Source organism: Epithele typhae (assembly GCF_022376455.1).
Source record: "Epithele typhae strain CBS 203.58 chromosome Unknown BXZ73scaffold_1, whole genome shotgun sequence".
In the NCBI taxonomy this organism is placed as follows: Eukaryota; Fungi; Basidiomycota; class Agaricomycetes; order Polyporales; family Epitheliaceae; genus Epithele; species Epithele typhae.
Window position 1 is genome coordinate 436,886 of NW_025954192.1, and position 19,296 is coordinate 456,181.

At 55.9% G+C, this 19,296-nt stretch overlaps 10 protein-coding genes across 10 annotated transcripts; 4 read left to right on the forward strand and 6 right to left on the reverse strand.

Moving 5' to 3' along the window:
• Window positions 1-192: 192 nt before the first annotated feature.
• Window positions 193-1,012, forward strand: BXZ73DRAFT_72817 (GrpE-domain-containing protein; the record flags this gene model as incomplete). The annotated part of the gene is made up of 2 exons (XM_048021797.1): window positions 193-450; window positions 533-1,012. 2 exons carry the CDS (start codon window positions 193-195, stop codon window positions 1,010-1,012), a joined length of 738 nt encoding a protein of 245 aa, XP_047883648.1.
• Window positions 1,013-1,119: 107 nt separating this feature from the next.
• On the reverse strand, window positions 1,120-2,600 carry BXZ73DRAFT_37706 (phenylalanyl-tRNA synthetase; the record flags this gene model as incomplete). Its single annotated transcript, XM_048018068.1, has 4 exons — window positions 1,120-1,204; window positions 1,257-1,330; window positions 1,383-1,666; window positions 1,727-2,600. The coding sequence occupies 4 exons, from the start codon at window positions 2,598-2,600 to the stop codon at window positions 1,120-1,122; spliced, it is 1,317 nt and encodes a 438-aa protein (XP_047883649.1).
• Window positions 2,601-2,789: 189 nt separating this feature from the next.
• On the reverse strand, window positions 2,790-4,465 carry BXZ73DRAFT_95448 (uncharacterized protein; the record flags this gene model as incomplete). Its single annotated transcript, XM_048026790.1, has 4 exons — window positions 2,790-3,203; window positions 3,268-3,924; window positions 4,042-4,093; window positions 4,152-4,465. The coding sequence occupies 4 exons, from the start codon at window positions 4,463-4,465 to the stop codon at window positions 2,790-2,792; spliced, it is 1,437 nt and encodes a 478-aa protein (XP_047883650.1).
• Window positions 4,466-5,528: 1,063 nt separating this feature from the next.
• Window positions 5,529-6,810, reverse strand: BXZ73DRAFT_86162 (pre-mRNA-splicing factor SLT11; the record flags this gene model as incomplete). The annotated part of the gene is made up of 7 exons (XM_048024099.1): window positions 5,529-5,694; window positions 5,750-5,877; window positions 5,929-6,070; window positions 6,119-6,288; window positions 6,346-6,609; window positions 6,662-6,690; window positions 6,744-6,810. 7 exons carry the CDS (start codon window positions 6,808-6,810, stop codon window positions 5,529-5,531), a joined length of 966 nt encoding a protein of 321 aa, XP_047883651.1.
• A 487-nt stretch (window positions 6,811-7,297) lies between these two features.
• Window positions 7,298-9,574, forward strand: BXZ73DRAFT_36901 (NPR2-domain-containing protein; the record flags this gene model as incomplete). Its single annotated transcript, XM_048017911.1, has 5 exons — window positions 7,298-7,867; window positions 7,923-8,168; window positions 8,233-8,330; window positions 8,385-8,515; window positions 8,565-9,574. 5 exons carry the CDS (start codon window positions 7,298-7,300, stop codon window positions 9,572-9,574), a joined length of 2,055 nt encoding a protein of 684 aa, XP_047883652.1.
• Window positions 9,575-9,612: 38 nt separating this feature from the next.
• On the reverse strand, window positions 9,613-11,086 carry BXZ73DRAFT_37807 (18S rRNA biogenesis protein; the record flags this gene model as incomplete). Its single annotated transcript, XM_048018081.1, has 8 exons — window positions 9,613-9,757; window positions 9,813-10,058; window positions 10,113-10,238; window positions 10,292-10,416; window positions 10,470-10,541; window positions 10,599-10,774; window positions 10,825-10,896; window positions 10,951-11,086. 8 exons carry the CDS (start codon window positions 11,084-11,086, stop codon window positions 9,613-9,615), a joined length of 1,098 nt encoding a protein of 365 aa, XP_047883653.1.
• Window positions 11,087-11,299: 213 nt separating this feature from the next.
• On the forward strand, window positions 11,300-12,959 carry BXZ73DRAFT_86165 (uncharacterized protein; the record flags this gene model as incomplete). The annotated part of the gene is made up of 8 exons (XM_048024100.1): window positions 11,300-11,428; window positions 11,477-11,640; window positions 11,693-11,773; window positions 11,825-11,997; window positions 12,046-12,222; window positions 12,275-12,439; window positions 12,495-12,714; window positions 12,770-12,959. The coding sequence occupies 8 exons, from the start codon at window positions 11,300-11,302 to the stop codon at window positions 12,957-12,959; spliced, it is 1,299 nt and encodes a 432-aa protein (XP_047883654.1).
• A 227-nt stretch (window positions 12,960-13,186) lies between these two features.
• On the reverse strand, window positions 13,187-14,229 carry BXZ73DRAFT_95452 (Di-trans-poly-cis-decaprenylcistransferase; the record flags this gene model as incomplete). The annotated part of the gene is made up of 5 exons (XM_048026791.1): window positions 13,187-13,303; window positions 13,356-13,578; window positions 13,642-13,758; window positions 13,825-13,967; window positions 14,023-14,229. The coding sequence occupies 5 exons, from the start codon at window positions 14,227-14,229 to the stop codon at window positions 13,187-13,189; spliced, it is 807 nt and encodes a 268-aa protein (XP_047883655.1).
• A 260-nt stretch (window positions 14,230-14,489) lies between these two features.
• On the reverse strand, window positions 14,490-16,610 carry BXZ73DRAFT_72823 (heat shock protein HSS1; the record flags this gene model as incomplete). Its single annotated transcript, XM_048021798.1, has 4 exons — window positions 14,490-15,691; window positions 15,750-16,161; window positions 16,217-16,511; window positions 16,570-16,610. The coding sequence occupies 4 exons, from the start codon at window positions 16,608-16,610 to the stop codon at window positions 14,490-14,492; spliced, it is 1,950 nt and encodes a 649-aa protein (XP_047883656.1).
• A 1,023-nt stretch (window positions 16,611-17,633) lies between these two features.
• Window positions 17,634-18,960, forward strand: BXZ73DRAFT_37696 (mitochondrial import receptor subunit tom40; the record flags this gene model as incomplete). Its single annotated transcript, XM_048018063.1, has 5 exons — window positions 17,634-17,805; window positions 17,859-18,016; window positions 18,077-18,172; window positions 18,269-18,790; window positions 18,847-18,960. 5 exons carry the CDS (start codon window positions 17,634-17,636, stop codon window positions 18,958-18,960), a joined length of 1,062 nt encoding a protein of 353 aa, XP_047883657.1.
• Window positions 18,961-19,296: the final 336 nt, after the last annotated feature.

A 19,296-nucleotide genomic window follows, 5' to 3' on the forward strand; every position in this document is an offset into this window, starting at 1 on the left:
GCTGGCCGAGTCAAGAGAAGAGCGCGAGCCGTGGATTGCCCGAAGCACTCACCAGCAAAGCTCACGTGACCGCTTTCTTTCCAAAATTTCCCGAAGAGTGCTGCCAGCGCTCGCCCCAGCGTCTTGCTCACCACCGTCATCCGCCCACGTCCGCACTCGCACCCCCTCCCTTGTCTTCACCACCCCACCGCCATGTTCAACGCTCAGGCAGTACAGGCATTCCGCTCCTGCACTGGGGCCCTGTCGTCGCGCACCCTCGCACGTTCTTCGGTGAACGCTGTGGGAAGGACAGTAGCCTTCGCCTCACGGTCACGCTATTACTCAGACAAGGCGGGATCATCTTCAAAGGTGGAAGAAGAGGAGAAGGAGAAGGATTCGGTCGATGTCTCGCCAGACGCAGAGCTTCTTAGCAAGTTGAAGGCAGAGGAGGCGAAGGTGGCTGATTGTATGGTACGTCCTGCTCTCGCTTGCTTACGCTCTGGTTCCCTACCCTTGTCTGCTGTGGGCGGCTCACTCATCTCCTGTTCTACAGAGCCGACTGCGCTACCTCCAAGCCGATTTCCTTAACCTTCAGCGTAACGCTGCGAAAGACAAGGAGCAGGCGCGAGACTTCGCGATCACCAAGTTTGCCGGCGACCTCCTCGAGACCGTCGACGTCCTTTCCCTTGCTCTCAAGTCCGTGCCAAAAGAGTACACCGAGTCGCCACCACAAGCCGACTCATCATCCGACACCCCCACCCCCAAGACCGCCGACGACCACATCCGAGAGCTGTACGTCGGTGTCGAGGCGACCCAGCGGTTACTCCTTTATACTCTCTTCAAGCACCACGTCAAGCCCTTCGACCCTACTGGCGAGCAATTCGACCCCAACAAGCACGAGGCCATGTACCAGGCGCCTATACCTGGCAAGGAGCCCGGCTCTGTACTAGAGTGCGCAAAGGTTGGATACACGATCAAGGGTCGTGTATTGCGTGCCGCCCAGGTCGGTGTTGTGCAGGACACCCGGTCATGACCCTCACACGACGTCTTCTGATGTGTCGTACTGCCGGTCGGACGGGGAGAGTTGCGGAGGGGATTATAGATGGCTCTACTCTACGATATAACATGCCATATAATTGACTAACGAATCTCTACTCCGAACTTTTCCACGAGACTTGTAACCACTCGCGCGTGGATGGCGTTGACTTCGTCGTTGGACAGCGACCTACGTTACCCGCTCAGCATACTCTTCTCTTTAAATGCACGCTTGCGCTCACCTGTCCATCGAACAGTAGTTCACGCGATAGCATTTACTGCTCTTATTTGTTTTGGGGTGTGTGAACGAGTCGATCTGGGGACACTTCAGCGTCGCCGAACAACAGGGTCACAAAGCCAACACTCACCAGGACCACATCTTCCGCAAGGTCGCCAACAGTGTCCCGGACAAGGTCGCAGAAGTCATTGTCATGCAGACCAGCGCTGTTCTGCTCCAGCCAGAAGCTGACATCCTTGTAGCATGCGGGATACTTTGAGTACGGCTTGAACGTGGTGATCTGGCCCGCCGTGAATTGCGAAGTGAAGCGCGGGTCTTGAGACCAGAACAACCGAATGTCCGGAATCGAGAACAAAATCATAGCAATGCGCTCAAGGCCAAGGCCAAAGGCCCACGAGACGTTGTCCGGCACATCTGCGCAACGCTGGAGTCAGCACGACAACGCACACAGAAGACGCGGGTCCTAGTACTCACTCGCGCGGTCCAAAGTCTGCTGCTGCACCACCCCGCACCCCAGAATCTCCAGCCATTTCCCGCGGAAGAACACCTCGACCTCGTAGCTCGGCGACGTGAACGGAAAGTACGCCTCGATCCAGCGCACCCTCAGCGGCACGCCCTCGCCGGCCCCGGCGCGGTCCCCGAAGAGGGTGAGCATGAGCGCGTTGAGCGAAAGCTTCAGGTTCTGCGCGACGAGCGCCGCGTGCGCGGGGTCGTGCGCGGGCTGCGCTGGGTTCGTGGGCGAGAGGTGCGGGACGTCCTCGATGACGATGGGTGAGCGCGCGAGGTGTGCAGCGAGGCGGGCGTTGTCGGCCTCGAGCTCGGCGCGGCCAGCGGTGCCGGCGGCGAACACACGCGCGCCTTCCATCTGGTGGAAGACGGGGTAGTGTGAGGCGTCGATCTCGTCACGGCGGTAGACGTCGGCGGAGAGCAGCCACTTGCGCTCGCCGCGCGCGAAGGTCTCGACCTCGTGCGCGGAGGTGTGCGTGCGGAGAAGGTGGTCGCGGTTGATGTAGTAGCTGTCCGTCACGGCACGCCCGGGATGGTCTGGAGGAAAGCCAAGGTCGTCGAAGTTTTGGGCAGGGGTGACGACGGGTGGCAAACCGGTCATGGAGTTGAAGTCGTGGAAATGAGAGGAGATGAGAGAGTGGAGGATTCCAAGGGGATGGGAGGGGTCCATGTAGAGGTTTCGCCCGACCTTGTCAACGATGGCCGCAGTGACATTGGTCGTGGAATCGATAGGGTACTTCTTTCCAAGAATGCTGACCGTCGACGGTGTCGAATAGCATCTTGAGTACGAGGTGGTGCGGAGGAGAGTGCGAGACCGGCGCAGGGCGAATGCCACGGTCATCGTCATGGTCAGGGCGCGACCCAAGCGACCCGCCTTCACCTTCGGCTCCTCGGCCCGCCAAATCGGGACACATGTCCTGGCCACCCCCTTCATGAGCTCTTTAACAAGGTGTGGGTGTCATACTGCGACGAAACTATAGATTATACAAGACGTGACGGTAGGGCGGTACAAGTACAGGTGCAACGTATTTCAGTGTTGGGCGCTCTGAGCAGGCCACGTAGGGACTGGAGGAATGGGCGGTACGATTGTCTGTGCATGAAGAGCGGGGTTGCGAATGACCTCTTCATCCAAGTACCGCTTCAAGACCCCGACCGTGCGTGTCATGGGCGGAACAGTTTCCATGAGCAGAGAGCAAAGATCTGTCTGATTGGAGAGGAGTGTGCCTTCCACGCCAGACTTGAGTGCCATGAGCGCTTTGGACAACGACTCTTTTATCTCGGGCAGCACCACGCGGAGAACTTCTTGCATGACGTCCTCGGGGGTTGGTCCAACCGGAGCCATAGGGGTCGATGTTTGTGCAGCTGCAAGCTCGGTGCGGAGCGCCCGCAGCACTTCCTCGTTCTTGTCTGCGCGTTCCGCCATCTCATTATTGTGCGCAGTGAGCTGCACCAGAACGTCAGCATCGCTCCGCAAGAACAGAAGTCCGTGCAAGAGAAGAAGAACGTACCTGCTGCAACATCGCAGTCAGGTCTGCGTTGTCGGCCGCCAGGCTATGGAATGTCCTCTCAAGAATGACGTTGTACTCTCGGAGCTCCTTCACCTGCTGCAAACCGATCTGAAGCTTCTCTTCGTTCTCGTCGATCATCTGTGCCAGATATGCGATCTCCGGCACAAGTTCTTCGCTCGATTTGCCAAAACGTGGTGGCTGGCCGGGCTGGACAATGTTACGTTCAACGAGAGCGTCGTTGATAGCGTCCCCTGGTTTGATTGGCGTTTCACGAAGCTCGGCGTAATAGCTCTCGAGATCGAACATGTTCTCGGAAACCTTCTTGCTCGTCTTCTGAATTGCGTCAAAAAGGTCGCGGAGCGGTTTGGCTGCGGCTTCAACGGCCGCGGCGGCTGCTGCGGCTACGCGTTCCTCTTCCTCTATGCGTTTTTTCTGCTTGACGATCTCCTGCTTCTTCTGCTCGAGGATTTGGATGTTCGCTTTAGAACTCTCTACGACCGCGGGCACCTGTGCCATCCACCTTCTGATCGACGCTTCGGATACGCGGATCTCAGAGATCTTTTCTTGTCGCTCCTCTTCGTACGGGGACGGTGCTGGGAGACCCTCCACAGGGTACTGCTGGAGGCGATGCATGGTCTCGTCGAGCTGTTTCTTGGTCTGAAGAATATTCTCTGAGTTACAGCTGCGAACCCCTTCGATCCTTTCGTGAGCCGCCGAGAGAGAGGCACTTGAATATGTGTCTGAACGCTGCATGCGACGTTGCCTCTCTGTCACCTCGTTGAGCGCACGCTCCTCTGTTGACAGCCGAATGGCTTCTGAGAGCGTTCTATGACGTGGATGGGTCGGCGTTGCCAGGAAGAGAGGGTGACTATCGAGAATCTCACCTCACGAACCCGTCCCAGTCGGTCTTGGTAGCATCGGCTCCTTCAGACTCGTCTAGCTCCATAGGCTCGGGAGAACCCCGTGGCATCTCATCCTTGCTCAAGGTGGTTGCCTCCAACTCCGGCGCAACGTAGTCCGGAAAACTGAATGGGTTCGTCGACGAAATGGCCGAGACGTCCGAACCTGGCGGGGCGGGAACGCCGCTACTCAGTACACGTACGGGCTCGGCGGGTTCAATCGTCGCTTGAGGGGCACTGGCTTCACTTGATTGGGGAGGCACGCTGACTGCAGGTCTTTGACGAGGGTCTTTGGTCATGGTCGTCCGGACCAATGGACGAGAAACGGCTGGGCCTGGCTGAGGGGCCTTGCCACCGCTCCCTCAGCATCCACCCTAAATAATGACATGGAGAGGACTCACCACCGGTAGAGTTTCCGGCGCACCCCACCCCCTTTGTAAATCCCCAGGTTCCGGAACCCCCCACCCGTGGCTTCCTGATGATGCGCCTGCGGACTGAGCTGGTTGGCCCCATGATGGCGCTGATGGGGTGGGATTCGATGTTGAAGGCGAGTTCCAGGCCGTCGGTGTGACATTGACAGGCCATGCAGGGGTTGATGTTGACGCATTGTTATTGTCGCCCCACTCTACTGAGCCCCATCCTCCAGATGTGGGGGTCGCCTCGCTCTGTCGCGGTCTCGAGGCAATCAACCTCGCCCGGGCAGGCTGCGTATCCCTCGGAGCGGGCGCACTTTCCCAGTTGGGATCACTTGGGTGGATGAACTTGCAATTGGAACCGTTCCGGCATGGGTACTTTGCGGGCCTTCCGTCCTCGTCGAAGAACTGTATGTATTACGGTGAGATCATGAATAATTGTATCCGGGCAAAGCGCTCTCACTTTACAACGAACGAAGGGCATGTTAGTGATCAGTGAAACCTGGAACGGAGAAATGGTCTACTAGGTCCTTCATATAGCGGCCAGTAAATGCGAGGATACGCTCTGATGTGGATGATACAGGCAACTCACAGAGCGCGGGGACTCAGAACACCGGCCGAGGACTTAGTAGTGAGACCGCTCAATGTGGTGCCAGGAAGCTAGAATCGGCGCGCGTCAACGCGATGAACGAGAGCTCAAGGGTGTCGGGTAGCAGTGGGAGCGGGTTGGGTGCGAGGAAATGTGGGAGACTTCGAGCCATGGCGGCTCGTGCCAGGATTCCCCGCGTCAAACTCTACTGAATGGCCGTTGGGCTACTCTCGCTTACAGACCAGTCAATCCTCTTCAGGTGGCCAATTCACAAAGGCTGATCAGACGTAACGACGTATCAACACAATATAGTTAGGGTTACAGTAGTACACAAAGGATGATGATGAAGTGAGGACAGAACTATGCAACCACAGAGGATGGGCCTGCAGCAGGTGCCTTGCCCGACGCACTCTTGCTTCTTCCCCAACGGACGCCAACCATCTCGTTGTCAATTTCGAGACCATTAGCCCAAGCCTGCGCAGCGAGCTCTGCAGTGGCTCGATCTTTCCAGTTAACGAATGCGCATCTGCGTAGAAAGCAACTCAGCATCGTTCTTGAGGAATACCCGGCCGGACGCATACCGTGTCTTTGCTACGTGCACCACTGACTTGAGCTGAGAAGGCTGTACTGAGGGAAGAGACTTGAGGACTCTTGTACGAACAGTCTCTTCTGTTGATGTCGGTGACAGTGACGTGAGGAAAAGGGACGTCTGCATGAAACAGCTCAACGGTGGAATCGTGGTGACCGGATTAGGACGTACGATGTTCTGGTCTTCGGGAGGTTGTAATCCCATGCTGGCTGCATGAGTTGATAGAATTTTCTTCGCAACGGGATCATTGCGTCCGTGGTAACGATCTGGTATGTTTTGCTTTGATAATTCATTTTGCACAGGCTTTTCATGCCTAATGTGGAGTTGGCTCATGTACGAGAGGAATTGATGTCCTGCGTACCTGTACGGACAACCATCTCCACGATTGCACTCTCCCTTGGCAAAGAAGGAACAAATGTGGGCGCGATTCCGCTTGTAGTACGGGTCGGTCCGCGCGAGTTGCTTGAGCATCTCCTTGCCCGCACTGGACTGCTTGCTATTGACATCGAGCAATGATTTCGCTCCGTCGAGCTCCATGCATGGCCTCATTTTAATGAGGTGAATGGAGGATAATGAAGAAGAACACACCTTGCCCTCCATATTTTGAGCATAGTACTCCCGGTTGATCTCACTTGTTGGAGCCTCGCTCTCCACCCCCAGTGCCGTGTCACGTACTTGCGTTGGAAGTCCGTACTCCAAGTCAAGAAGACAGGTCTGGCAGACATTCTTGATTTTTGCGCACGTTTGACAAATTACGGTCGTCTTGAAACGCATTCCAGTACCAGGATTCCAGCGGAACACAGTGAATGGACGGGCACATGTGCCACAAGAGCGACCAAACTCTTGTTTCGACTGCATGTCGGATGATTGAGTGAAAGATTCGCATGAATCCCAGTGGACGCACCATGCGAACAAAGGCGTTATCCCCAAGACCTGCATTTCGAACGGTAGGTACGAAGAAGCATTGGTTCAAGAGAAGGACGCACATGTTTCACATAGAATCGGGAACTCGCTCTGCTCCCAGCCTGCCTTGTTGATGTCTGCCTTGGGCATATTGAATCCGGGATGGTGGAGGAAGGGGGTGGAGGTTGGTAGGGAGAGGCAGTTGACAAACGGTCCGGGGTTCGTGCCACCACACTTTACGGGAGGCCTGCTGAGTCAGCGGATATCGAGCGCGGCCAGCGCTCAACCAGTGCTCAATACTTCAAGCTCTCACTTCAACTGTGCTTCACCTGGTACGAGAGAGGATATCAATCCAGTAAGTCGGGATGTGTTTGATAATTTCCCATGAAACACACTAACGATACAGTCGGACTAGGACTGAAACGCTTGTTTTCTATCATTTGCGTGCAACTTTCGAGCCGAGTCTACCAGAGCCAATTGCCTTGCAGCTACTGTCGCCGAGTGTCGTTGTGTTGGCATAGCGCAATTTTGTGTTACTTCTTTTGCTGCAGTATGCCGTCAGAAGTTTCAATTTCTGAACTGATTGCTCACTAATGACTGCGACAGGTACTACGTATGCACATAGGCTGAGTTCGCCATGACATCCACAGGGGCCTCCTTTCTACCTCGGCTTGAGTCTGTATTCTATGCCGTATTCGATGTAGAGCAGGGGCCCAAGATTGTCTCTCAGGTTCCCGAAGCCCTGATTGCCACCACCAATCCATCTGGGCATGTCTCAAGCGGGTCAAGTACCAGCCTCCTCGCCCTGTCGCCGATATCTGTCGGATCATCAGGTTCACTCGCAGATTTCGATTTCCCGTCACGCACATCCTCAAGCTCTCTCCTTTCTTCGCCCATCTCCCAACGACTCGACCCCAGGACAAGTATTATCTCTCCGCACAAACGCGGCCCCTCGGCAAACCGTGCTCTGTTTCATTTCGACGACATATCCAAGTATGTGATACCCCCCAAAGCGCTCTGTGGACGACTGGTCATCTGCACAACGAAGTCGCACCGCATTCTCGGATTTCCCGTGCGGCTTGACGATGAAGCGTATCCCCGCAACTACTTCCTCTACAACGTTTGCTTCGTCTTCGAGCGCACCGCTGACCTCAGCTGTTACGAGCCTGTAGCAAGGAAAACTAGTCGGGTTCTTACCAGCTGCGAAGTGCGTTAATCACTGCACCGATCAAATCACTTACAACTAACTGAATCCTGTCTAGCAAGAGTCGAAGTTTCTGTCTTCTCTAGGCAGTGGGCCGGCCATTCATGCAATCCTGGAACAATTATATGAGGACCTCAACTCGTACTCTGAGACCTCTATCCCGATCGACCGTTTCAACTCGATAGAGCTGAAGATCTTCTCGTTCTATCCAAACCCATCCCCTGTGAAAGATTGGACAGTGCCATTGGCCCTCATCGACCTTCCGAATAGGATCGAGCCCAACTGGGACCTCACTGTGGCTAAGGTCAGTGGTCAAGTCATCCGCCAAATCGGTGGACAATATTTATACATACCATCATGGTTCATAGGTATGCCCTTTCATCGACGGCATCAACCACGTCAGCCGCATTGCCAGGCTCGCCAATTGCGACCTCAATCTCACAAGGCTAGCCATATCACATCTTCTGTATGCACTCGATGGTTCAGCTCGATTGAAAGCAGATCGCTGACGCTTGTTAAGATACTACCAGGTCATCATGATGATCGACATATTCCAATACTCGAACATGTATGCTCTCCGAAAGAGCATGCAATGGCTGGCAGACGAAGAGCATATCAAAGGAGAATGCGGGCCCTACGTTACCAAACCTAGTCCGTACCCCCTCCTCTCCGCCCTCTCCAGCCACTGACGATATTCAAGAGCACGTCATCCCTGACTGGCCAACCCTCCTCCACCTGTATTCTCGATTTCGGGCAGGCAAGACCGTCCGCGAGTGGATGGAAGAGCACGGCGTGCACAAGCTCAACATCGATGTCCGCCGCTTCACCTCCTTCGGCGTCATCAAAGGCTTCCTCCGCCGCGTCCACCGCTGGCCCATCCTCCTCCACCGCAGCGCCGACGCCGAGCCGACTCCCAAGCAACCATCAGCGCCCTCCACCGCGCAAGACAAACGCGCCTCGATGGCCACTCTCGGCCGCCGCCGCGGGCTCAGCGAGTCCGCGACGGCCGCCCCCACGACCGAGTACAGCCCGCTCGCCCCGCGTGCGATGGACACCGAGTCCCTGCGCGTCCGGAGCCGCGTGCAGGACGCGCAGCCGACGATGGCGTCTGCGGGCGCGGAGCTCGTCGCGTCGTCAACGTCGGCGACGTTCGCGTCGGCGTCGGCGGCAGTGGGGCGTGGTGGGCGACAGGTGGCAGCGGGCGCAACGCTCGCACGGCGCACGAGCGCGGCGGAGAGCTCGCTCGCGCTCTTGCGAAGCCGGGATGCGCGCGGGAAGCCATCGCAGGACCGCGCGTACCAGACGATGTCGAAACTGTATACGCATACGGAAACGCGGCGGAAGCAGACTATGGATATCGCCCCAGTGGGTCCAGCGAGGTCGCAGGCGACGCACGTCTTTTCAGCATCTCCCGACAAGCGAGATTTGGCTGCAGACACAGTGGATAGCGAGCAGTCAAGTGGTGGAAGGTCTACAGGCGGTGGATTCGGAAGACGCGTGGCTCGAGATACGCCGGAAATGCAAGGCCAGGCGCAGTTCCCATCAGACCTACTGGAGTTATTGGATGGAGAACACCATACGGACGAGATATGTACCCGGTTCGAGGTTGGTTGGCCTGTCTTGAGGCAATGGCTGTTTGCAGCTGGTGGAGCACAGGAAGGCGATGAAGGAGACGAGGAATATGGGCAAATCTCTATAATATACAGATGAAGTAACATGAACGAGATATGCAGAACTGGGAGAGGAGGCTATGCTATTGTCCTGTTTGCGTTCACGTATCCGATGCCATAGCATGAATAATGCAGTTCTAATGATTCAGAATCCGTCGGATCTGCGGGGGTGATTTTGAAGGCAGTCCCAAAGCACTCTTTGACATCACGTAAAAATTGGATTCTGCGAAGCGACAATGAGTCCTGCAGTGAGGGTGTTTCACCGATGAGATACGTACGTTCGTGTAGTTGGTTCTCCCATTCTACAACGACCAACATCCTCACTACCGAGAACCATCATGAGCAGGACGAGCACTTGATGTTGCCGGTCCACGCAGCCACCTCTCCGGACCTCTGAGAGAAGGGACCGTGAGGCCAGCAGTGCTATATCTTCTGGTGGTACTCCGGGCTTTGAAACGGCTTCAGCACAGTGCATCGCGCCAGTTGTCGACTCAGCCATTAAACTGAGAGCGTATCCCGGAGACCTGATCCAGTGTAAGGGCAGAGTTTGCCGATGAATGAGTGGTAGATCAACGTACTTTCCGCTGTCCTCGCCTTTGTAGACATCAGAGTACAAATATATGTCCGGGATGTAGCGATTGAGAACCGAGCGCGCAGCTTCAATCATACGATTCGAGAATTGTGGATTAACGCGGACAGCGTGACTGTCAAAAACTGTGAGTATTTCCACAATTACACGGCGGGTACACGCACGTACGAAATCCCTCGTATCCGCTTGATCTTTCCGGGATCCAAGAAGTTCAGCGTTTTCACCTGCTTCACTACCGGACACAGAAACTGGGCCTCCCCACCACCATGTGGAGGACTTCCTCGCTTTTTTATCTAGGGCGAAGCGCTCAGAGTAGACAACACTAAAAAGTCGCCAGTATACATACCCGAAGCTCCAGACCATCGGAGATACCGAACAGTTGCAGGTGCGGGAGGGTAACAGTACGGATAATGTCCACCTGTTCCAGTAAAATTTTCACAATGCAGAAAGACAAACGAACCGGGAGGGCACATACCGAAAGATCATTCTCGTCTGTTGTAACCCCGCGTAACGTGACGTTGAAAGGTTTCTTGGAGAAAGGAGCAAGCATGATGATGGGCTCCAAGAAGTAGCCCACAGAGCGCGATAGGGGACAGTCATGATTGATGGCTCCGCCTGCAATGATGCCAGGCTTGAGCAGAATGGCGGTACCTATACTGAGTTGAATGAGTATGAAGAAGTCGCCTAGGTTGAGGGCTTACCGGTCACCGAGATTTCAATGACGGTGCCGTTTGTAGCCCGCTCCAGAAGCCGCAGGAAACTTACTTCATAGTCTAACTCCCAGCGTGTTATTCAACGCATCGAAAGCAGGATGGTGCAATGCTCACCTCGAAGACCAGGATTTTTGTCGTCGGAGCGGATTTTGTCGATGCGCACAGGCTTTCCGCTAAGGATGGAAATTACCAGGCGATGCCTCAGGTATTTTTGCCCGCTGAACTGCAATAATGTGGGTGCTTGGGCCATGAACGCGGAGAAAAAGAGGAGGGCGAGGGAGGGTGGCTGAGCGAGACTCGGAAGGTCAAAAGAAAGGTGCGCGAGCCGAGATCCTCGATCGCCCCATAGACGCCCATTACATGCTCGCGGGCGCTCAGATCCCCAGTGCTGCAGCCACCCCGCGGCGGTCGTGACTCTGCCAACTATCCCTTCCTCCTAAACCCCTCTGTGCGTCCACCCGAGATGGCCACTGCTGCTGTTGTGAACGGGAGCGCACCATCGAGCGACTGGGAAGGTCGCTACCACCATGTCGACCAGATTCTGGATCGGCCAGGTCCCAGGACAGATCCTTCCTTCGCAGCGGGCGACGAGGTATGTCCTCCTTCGTCGTCGGACGTCTCAGTTCCTCATGTGTTGTAGGTGAAGACGTTTCTGCGGGACAAGTGCAAGATTCTCGTCATCGGCGCGGGTGGTTTGGGCTGCGAAATCCTCTCCAACCTCGCGCTTTCCGGATTCAAGGATATTCATGTAATCGACATGGATACCATCGACATCAGCAACCTCAACCGTCAGTTTCTCTTCAGGTACGTGGTCATACTGGGTGCTATGAGCATATATTCAACGGCGAATGACCAGACCAAAGGACGTCGGTAGTTCGAAGGCCATCGCAGCGGCAGAGTTTATCATGAACCGTGTACCAGGAGTCAAAGTGACCCCGTACGTGTTTAAACCCATTACAGTGCCGTAACCATCTCACACTACTCTTAGTTACTTTGGAAAGATCCAGGACAAGGACGAAGCATACTATATGCAGTTCAACCTGATTATTTGTGGACTTGACTCCGTGGAGGCGCGGCGATGGATCAACGCCACTCTTGTGAACATGGTGGACGAGGAGAACCCAGAAAGCCTGAAGCCTCTCATTGATGGCGGTACCGAAGGCGAGTTCTCTTTTCGTCGCTGTTCACTCACCTGCTGAATCAGCGCAGGCTTCAAGGGTCAAGCGCGTGTCATCCTCCCCACCATCAGCTCATGCTACGAGTGTTCTCTTGACATGCTCAACAAGCCAACCGCGTTCCCCATTTGCACCATCGCGAACACTCCTCGTCTCCCCGAACACTGTATAGAATGGGCTTCGGTACTAGAATGGCCGCGGGTTCATGGAGGTCCGTTGAGACATAAAAATATCTCCCATTCGAGACTCATGCGGTTGTCTAGACAAGAAGATGGACACAGATAATCCCGAGCACATCTCTTGGTTGTACCAGGTCGCTGCGGCGCGTGCTAAGGAGTTCAACATTGAAGGTGTGACATACTCCTTGACTCAGGGAGTCGTGAAGAACATCATCCCTGCCATTGCCTCCACAAATGCCATTATTTCAGGTACGCACACACTCGCACACTGATGCTCTTCATTCTCTCACCGTGTGTCTCCCAGCCTCCTGCTGCAATGAAGCGTTCAAGATTGCGACGAGTTCCGCTGCTCTCCTTAACAACTACTTCATGCTCATCGGTACTGACAGCGTTTACTCGTACACTTTCGAGCACGAGAAGCGTAAGGACTGCCCTGTTTGCGGCGGCGAGTCCCTTGAGATTTCGATCAGCAAGGATTGGACCGTGGAACGGCTGATCGAGATGCTCATTGAAAGACAGGACATGTAAGTTGTATGAGTCCCTTTCACCTCAAACTGTGTTCACCTTCTCTCACTCCAGTCAAGTCAAGAAACCGTCCCTCGCCGCGCCAGGCAAACATATCTACTTCCAAGCCCCGCCACAGCTAGAGCAAGCGACGCGTCCCAATTTAGAGAAGAAGGTCTCAGAGCTTGTTGCAGACGGCGATGCTGTCACCGTCACTGCAACTACTCTCCCCTTCAACCTGTCTCTGCGCATCAACTACGTCTAGACATAGAACGTTTTCTGTACATTGCTGTCCACTCATCGCTGTCGTATTCAATACGGGCTCGAATCCGTTGTACATCTTACGGAAATACTCGTTCCCATCGGCCCACGCGCAACCAGACGAACTCCTCAAACTGCCTACGATAAATCATCATGTATAATTGGCATCTGCGAACGTGTGATGAAAGGAATAAGTTACGACTAAAGAGTTTTGAAGATCTCGTCCGACTATTATGATGCTTGCGCCCATGCCTTGCGCTGGTAGTCCAAGATGATCGGCACAAAGTCCAGCATCCCGAATTCAGGCCAGTATTTGTTGGAAAATTGCAGCTGAGTATCTTCGGAGCACTGCCCGCAACGTCAACGTCTTTCTGAACCTCCCGGTAGTCCTACGACATACCTGCCACAGTAAATAGTCGCTCAAGCGTTTGACCCCGCTCGTGCGGATGAGGATGTCCAAAGGCGGGCTGCCCGCCAGCGAAGTCATGAGGTGCGCGTCGATGTCCTCGGCGGAGATCTTGCTGTCCATCGATTCGTTCACCAGGCACTCCTGGATGCACGTCTGCACGGCCGTCGTCATCTCGTCGCGCGAGGTGTAGGGCATACAGAGGTTGAAGATGGCACTTCGGGGCAGGGCAGGACTGAGCGGGGAGGCGGGGAGTGCGAACGCGGGGTGCTGGACCTACCGGTCGTGATGTGCGGTCAACGCTTCCGCCTTCTCCGCGGCCGCCCTGACGCGCTCTGGCAGCATGTCCTTGTGTCCGACCACGACAAGCTTGATGCCGTACTGCTCGAGGATGCTCCTATGTGCAGGCAACACGTCCAGTAAGCACTGGTGCATTATGCACTGTACAAGGACAAAATCGTACCCTTGCTCGCAGAACTCGAGCAGCTTCTGCTCAGCGAGGTCCATGAGAGCCTCCACCTCTCCGGGCGACCGCTTGAAGTTCTCGATCGAGAACGCGTATGCGCTAACGCAGCGCACCTTCATCTTGATGCACACCTCTAGCATCTTTCGCGATCTCTCTCAGCGCGTATTCAGAACTGGGAAGTAGTGTCGCTCTCACCTTCTTCAGATTGTAAAAGCCATCGGTGTGGCCTAGATTCACTTGCTTGTCTTTGCTCCGGGCATACCGCCGGTTGCCATCGAGAATGAAAGCGACGTGCTGTGGTATTGGGCCAGCGGAAAGTGTTGCGAGGAGAGCGTCTTCGGCGACAACAGACACGGAGTTCTTGAGCCAGCCGAGCGGGGTCAAGATGAGCTGGAGCAGCATAGCGTGGGAAGTAAATGTCGCGAGTCGCGTCGACCTCAAGTCCGCGCCTCCGAGTCCCATGCCTTGCACCAAATGCACAACCATATCCAATACTCCGGAGCGCACACAAGCAATGATGAGAGAAAACGAGAAGATGCGTGCAAGATTCTAAAAGATGCAACTAATGTACATGCAGATACTTTTACTTTGCAGTCCGCTATCGTAACATGGTCGTGAACAAGCAAGACTCAACCGAGACGAGGAAAGGAGGCGCAAACCGCTTAGTCGACCTCCTCGACCGACGGGCCGTCCTCCGCACCGCCTGTGGGAGCACCGCCGGGGCCGCCAGGGAAGCCACCAGGCGCACCTCCAGGGAAACCGCCGGGCGCACCACCAGCCGAGGCGTAGAGCCTTTGCATGATGGGGTTGGCGACAGCCTCGAGCTCCTTCTGGTGCTCCTCGTACTCCTCCTTGCTCGCCTCCTGCGCGCCGTCGAGCCAGGCGATCGTCGAGTTGACGGCATCTTCGAGCTTCTTCTTGTCCGCCGCGTCGAACTTGTCGGCGAGCTTGTCGTCGGTGAGCGAGTTGCGGAGGTTGTACGAGTACGACTCGAGACCATTCTTTGCGGAGATGCGCTCTGTCGCGGCGGCGTCCTCGGCCTTGTACTTCTCAGCCTCCGAAACCATGCGCTCGATCTCCTCCTTCGACAGCCGACCCTTGTCGTTCGTGATGGTGATGCGGTTCGACTTGCCGGTCGTCTTGTCGGCGGCGGAGACGTTCAGGATACCGTTGGCGTCCATGTCGAAGGTGACCTCGATCTGTGGAACGCCACGTGGTGCAGGGGGGATGCCGGAGAGCTCGAACTTGCCAAGGAGGTTGTTGTCCTTGGTGCGCGCACGCTCACCCTCGAAGACCTGAATGAGCACACCAGGCTGGTTGTCGGAGTAGGTAGAGAAGATCTCGGCCTTCTTCGTCGGGACGGTGGTGTTGCGCTTGATGAGCGGCGTCATGACACCACCAGCGGTCTCGATACCGAGGGAGAGAGGGGCGACGTCGAGAAGGAGGAGGTCCTGGGTCTTCTCGGAGGTGTCACCGGTAAGAATGGCAGCCTGGACAGCGGCACCGTAGGCAACGGCCTCGTCAGGGTTGATCGACTTGTTGGGCTCCTTGCCGTTGAAGAAGTCGGAGACGAGCTTGACGATACGGGGGATACGAGTGGAGCCACCGACAAGGACGATCTCGTGGACCTGCGCCTTGTCAATCTTCGCGTCGCGGAGGACCTTCTCAACCGGTTCGAGCGTGCTGCGGAACAGGTCCTGGCACAGCTCCTCGAAGCGAGCACGAGTGAGGGAAGTGTAGAAGTCAATACCCTCGAAGAGGGAGTCGATCTCGATGGTGGTCTGCGCAGCGGAGGAGAGAGTACGCTTGGCACGCTCGCATGCGGTGCGGAGACGACGGAGGGCGCGGGGGTTGCCGGAGAGATCTGAAGAACAAGGCTGTCAGGATCGGACACTAGCTATGAGCAACACCAGACGACTTACCCTTCTTGTGCTTGCGCTTGAACTCCTGGCTGAAGTGGGTAACAAGGCGGTTGTCGAAGTCCTCACCGCCAAGGTGAGTGTCACCAGCCGTAGCCTTGACCTCAAAGATGCCCTCCTCGATGGTGAGGAGAGAGACATCGAAGGTTCCGCCTCCAAGATCGAAGATGAGGACGTTCCGCTCTCCCTGAGTCTTTTTGTCGAGACCGTAAGCGATGGCGGCAGCGGTGGGCTCGTTGATGATACGGAGGACGTTGAGACCCGAGATAGTGCCGGCATCCTTCGTCGCCTGGCGCTGAGAGTCGTTGAAGTAGGCGGGGACGGTAACCACAGCGCTGGCGACGGTGCCGCCGAGGTAGGACTCAGCGGTCTCCTTCATCTTGTTGAGGACCATGGAGGAGATTTCTTCGGGAGACTGCCACAAACGAATCAGCAACCGAAGGAAAAACTTTGAAGGTTTCTGTACTCACAAACTCCTTGTCCTCGCCACGGTAGGACACACGAATGTACGGCTTACCGCCCTTGTCAAAGACAGTGAAGGGGAAGTGCTTCATGTCGGCCTGGACCTCGGCGTCCGCGAACTTGCGGCCGATAAGGCGCTTCGCGTCGAAGACGGTGTTGTAGGGGTTCATCGCGACTTGGTTTTTCGCGGCATCGCCGATGAGACGCTCGGAGTCGGTGAAGGCGACATACGAGGGTGTAGTGCGATTACCCTGGTCGTTGGCGATGATCTCAACGCGGTCGTTTTGCCAGACACCGACGCAGCTGGAGAAAACCGCATCAGTACGAGGGGTAGGACGTATAAGATCTGATGAAAACTTACGAGTAGGTGGTGCCCAGATCGATACCAACTGCCTTGCTCATGGTTGCGGAGAGGGATATTAAGAAAGAGGTAGAGAGACGAGGAGTAGAGAGTACAAGTGGTCGTAATGCGAATCGTTGGAGGGTGGCGGAGAGGGGCCCATGGCTTATATACAACCCGCGGAGAGGACGTTCGACCGAGTTCGGGGATGTTCTCTCTTCCTTCTTGCCTGTTCCAGAGCTTTCCACGCCTGCAATGTCACGTGCCCGCCGCTACTTACCGTCCCCGGCGCCCTGCAGATCCACCCCGCGTCTTCCGGAAAAACCGCCTTTGTGTCGTGTTGGGATAGTCTGAAAATAATAATAATAATAAAAGCGTCTTCCGGAAAACGCTCGCAGGAACATACGAGGCCCCGTCGATCCATCGTCGCTCGCGAACTTTCCCGCGTGCACTCCACTCATCTGCCGTGGTCCTGTCTCTTCGACCTCACACGATGACTCGTCTTTGTAAGCGTCGCCCTCCTGGCCCATGACTTATGGATATACGGATTCTGAAATCTGCATGCCTGTGCGCTCTAAAATCCCGCGCATGACAGTCCCTGCGCACGCCTGTGTTAACGTAAAATATTCCTACTCTCATGATCGACGGCCACATGTATGACGTAGGCTGGCTGGATCGTTGCTGCTCAGCGTTTGTCGTCAGGGCCCCTTCAGATCCTATGCCGCAGCGCGGAGACATCGATCCAATTGAACACAGAGTCACACACCCGGTCATCGATACACGGCGTAGACATGCGGAGTGATAAACGTCGACGATCTGCCGCTCTGTCGGGGATGAGACCAACTGGGGTTTGAGAGAGCAGTCAGGAAGTCCCAGGCATGTCGAGCGCGAGCTTGGTGTCTCCGCGTGACGAACCCAGCCCCGTGAGCACACTAGTTGGTGTCGTCTGGGATCGATTGCAAGTCTCGCCTCGAGGTCACGGCCGCCGGCGATCCGCCGGGGAGGCTGCCTAATGGGGGCGTCGTCGGGCCGGCGCCGGATTTTTTGGAGGTAGACTCGCGTGGACGCCCAGTGGTCCTCAGGTCATGTCTTCCCCCAGCCCCGTCACCGTCGACTCCCCGCCCCCCCCTCCCGCCCCGGGTCCTTCTTCTTCTTCCTCGGGGTCATTCGGTCTGTACAACCGCTTCCAAGCATGGCGGAGATCCCTTGATCTCCCCAACCCTGGCACCACCGAGAACGTTGGCAAGGAGTGCAAAGGTGAGCTGGCCGTCCCCTGTAGAGCCATTCGCTCGTTCAACGCGCTCTCCCAGGCACGCTCTTGAACAACCTCGCCTTCGATGGCGCAAGGGCCGACCTTTCCAAGAGCTTGTCGATGAACCCTCACTTCAACGTCACGCACTCCTTTAACTTGGGCTCCCAGACCGCGCCACCGTCATATCACTTCGGTGCCCTGTTCGCGAATGACAAGGTCAGTTCACGCGTTAATCTTGTTACGCGTGTGCTCACATGTCCTCTACGTGGCGCGCAGATGTTCATGCACGGCAACATCGACCATGATGGCAACCTGTCTGCGCGATTGAACCAGGGATGGAGCGCGGACAACGTGTCCAAGCTTCAAGCTCAGGTTCGTTTTCAATTCCCGTTGATTATTGGCCCAGAAACGCGTCGATGTCCTCGGGCAAACCACGTCACGGCGTCGTAATGACCGCCACGTCCACAGCTGTCAACAACACCGGGTCAGAGCTTCGTGCAGCTCGAGCACGACTATTCGGGCGCCGACTACTCACTGAACGCGAAGGCAGTCAACCCGTCACCGGCTGACCTCACTGGAATCTATATGGGCTCGTACCTTCAGTCCATCACCAAAAATCTCGCGCTTGGAGTCGAGGGTATGCTCCAGCGGCCAAGCCCTGCTGCTGCCGAGCTTGCAACCGCGTACATGGCCAAGTACACAAGTACGAACCGGGACTGGATCGCGACCGCGCAATTACAGGGAGCAGGCATGATCCAGGCTTCGTACTGGCAGAAGCTCTCGGAGAAGGTCGACGTCGCCGCGGAGTTACAGGTCATCGCTGGACAAGGCCGTAGGGACGCACTCGCGACCGTTGGCGCACGCTACGAGTTGCGCATGGCTTCTTTCCGCGCGCAGCTCGACTCAACTGGCAAGGTGTCGGCATACCTTGAGCAGCGCTTTGCGCCTACCTTCTCCTTCCTTGTTTCTGGCGAGATCGACCACTTCAAGGTCCGTGTTCTGTCTTCTCTCTCTTCAGTCTCTTGCTGACGCGAATGCTTCTACAGAACGCAGCGAAGGTGGGCGTGGGTGTGATGATCGAGAGCGCGAGCATGACGCCGGAGGAGATGGGGATGGTGTCGCCGGGGCAGATGCCCATGCCTGGCATGCCTCAGCCTTGAGATGATCATTTTTCAAGTACATTAGTAGCTTAGACTATTAGGTGCCGTGTTGCATCCCTACCCCTCCTCATGCTCTGATAATACTGCAAGTCGCTTATTGCTCCTTAACGCGCTCTCAATGGATGGACTGGGCATCGCATAATTTTACGGCTTCCCTCTTTTCATACCGCTCCTTTCGCGCAACTGGTGGTGAACGTTTGAGTGTGCAGTCCTTGACATCTGGGAGGATGCGCAGTCTTGATCGAATGGTTACGTCATCGGATTCTCCAACCGCCGGTCAACGCGGCCAGGTTGCAAATACGCCAGTGTCCACCGTAATCCAATCCACTGTGATGG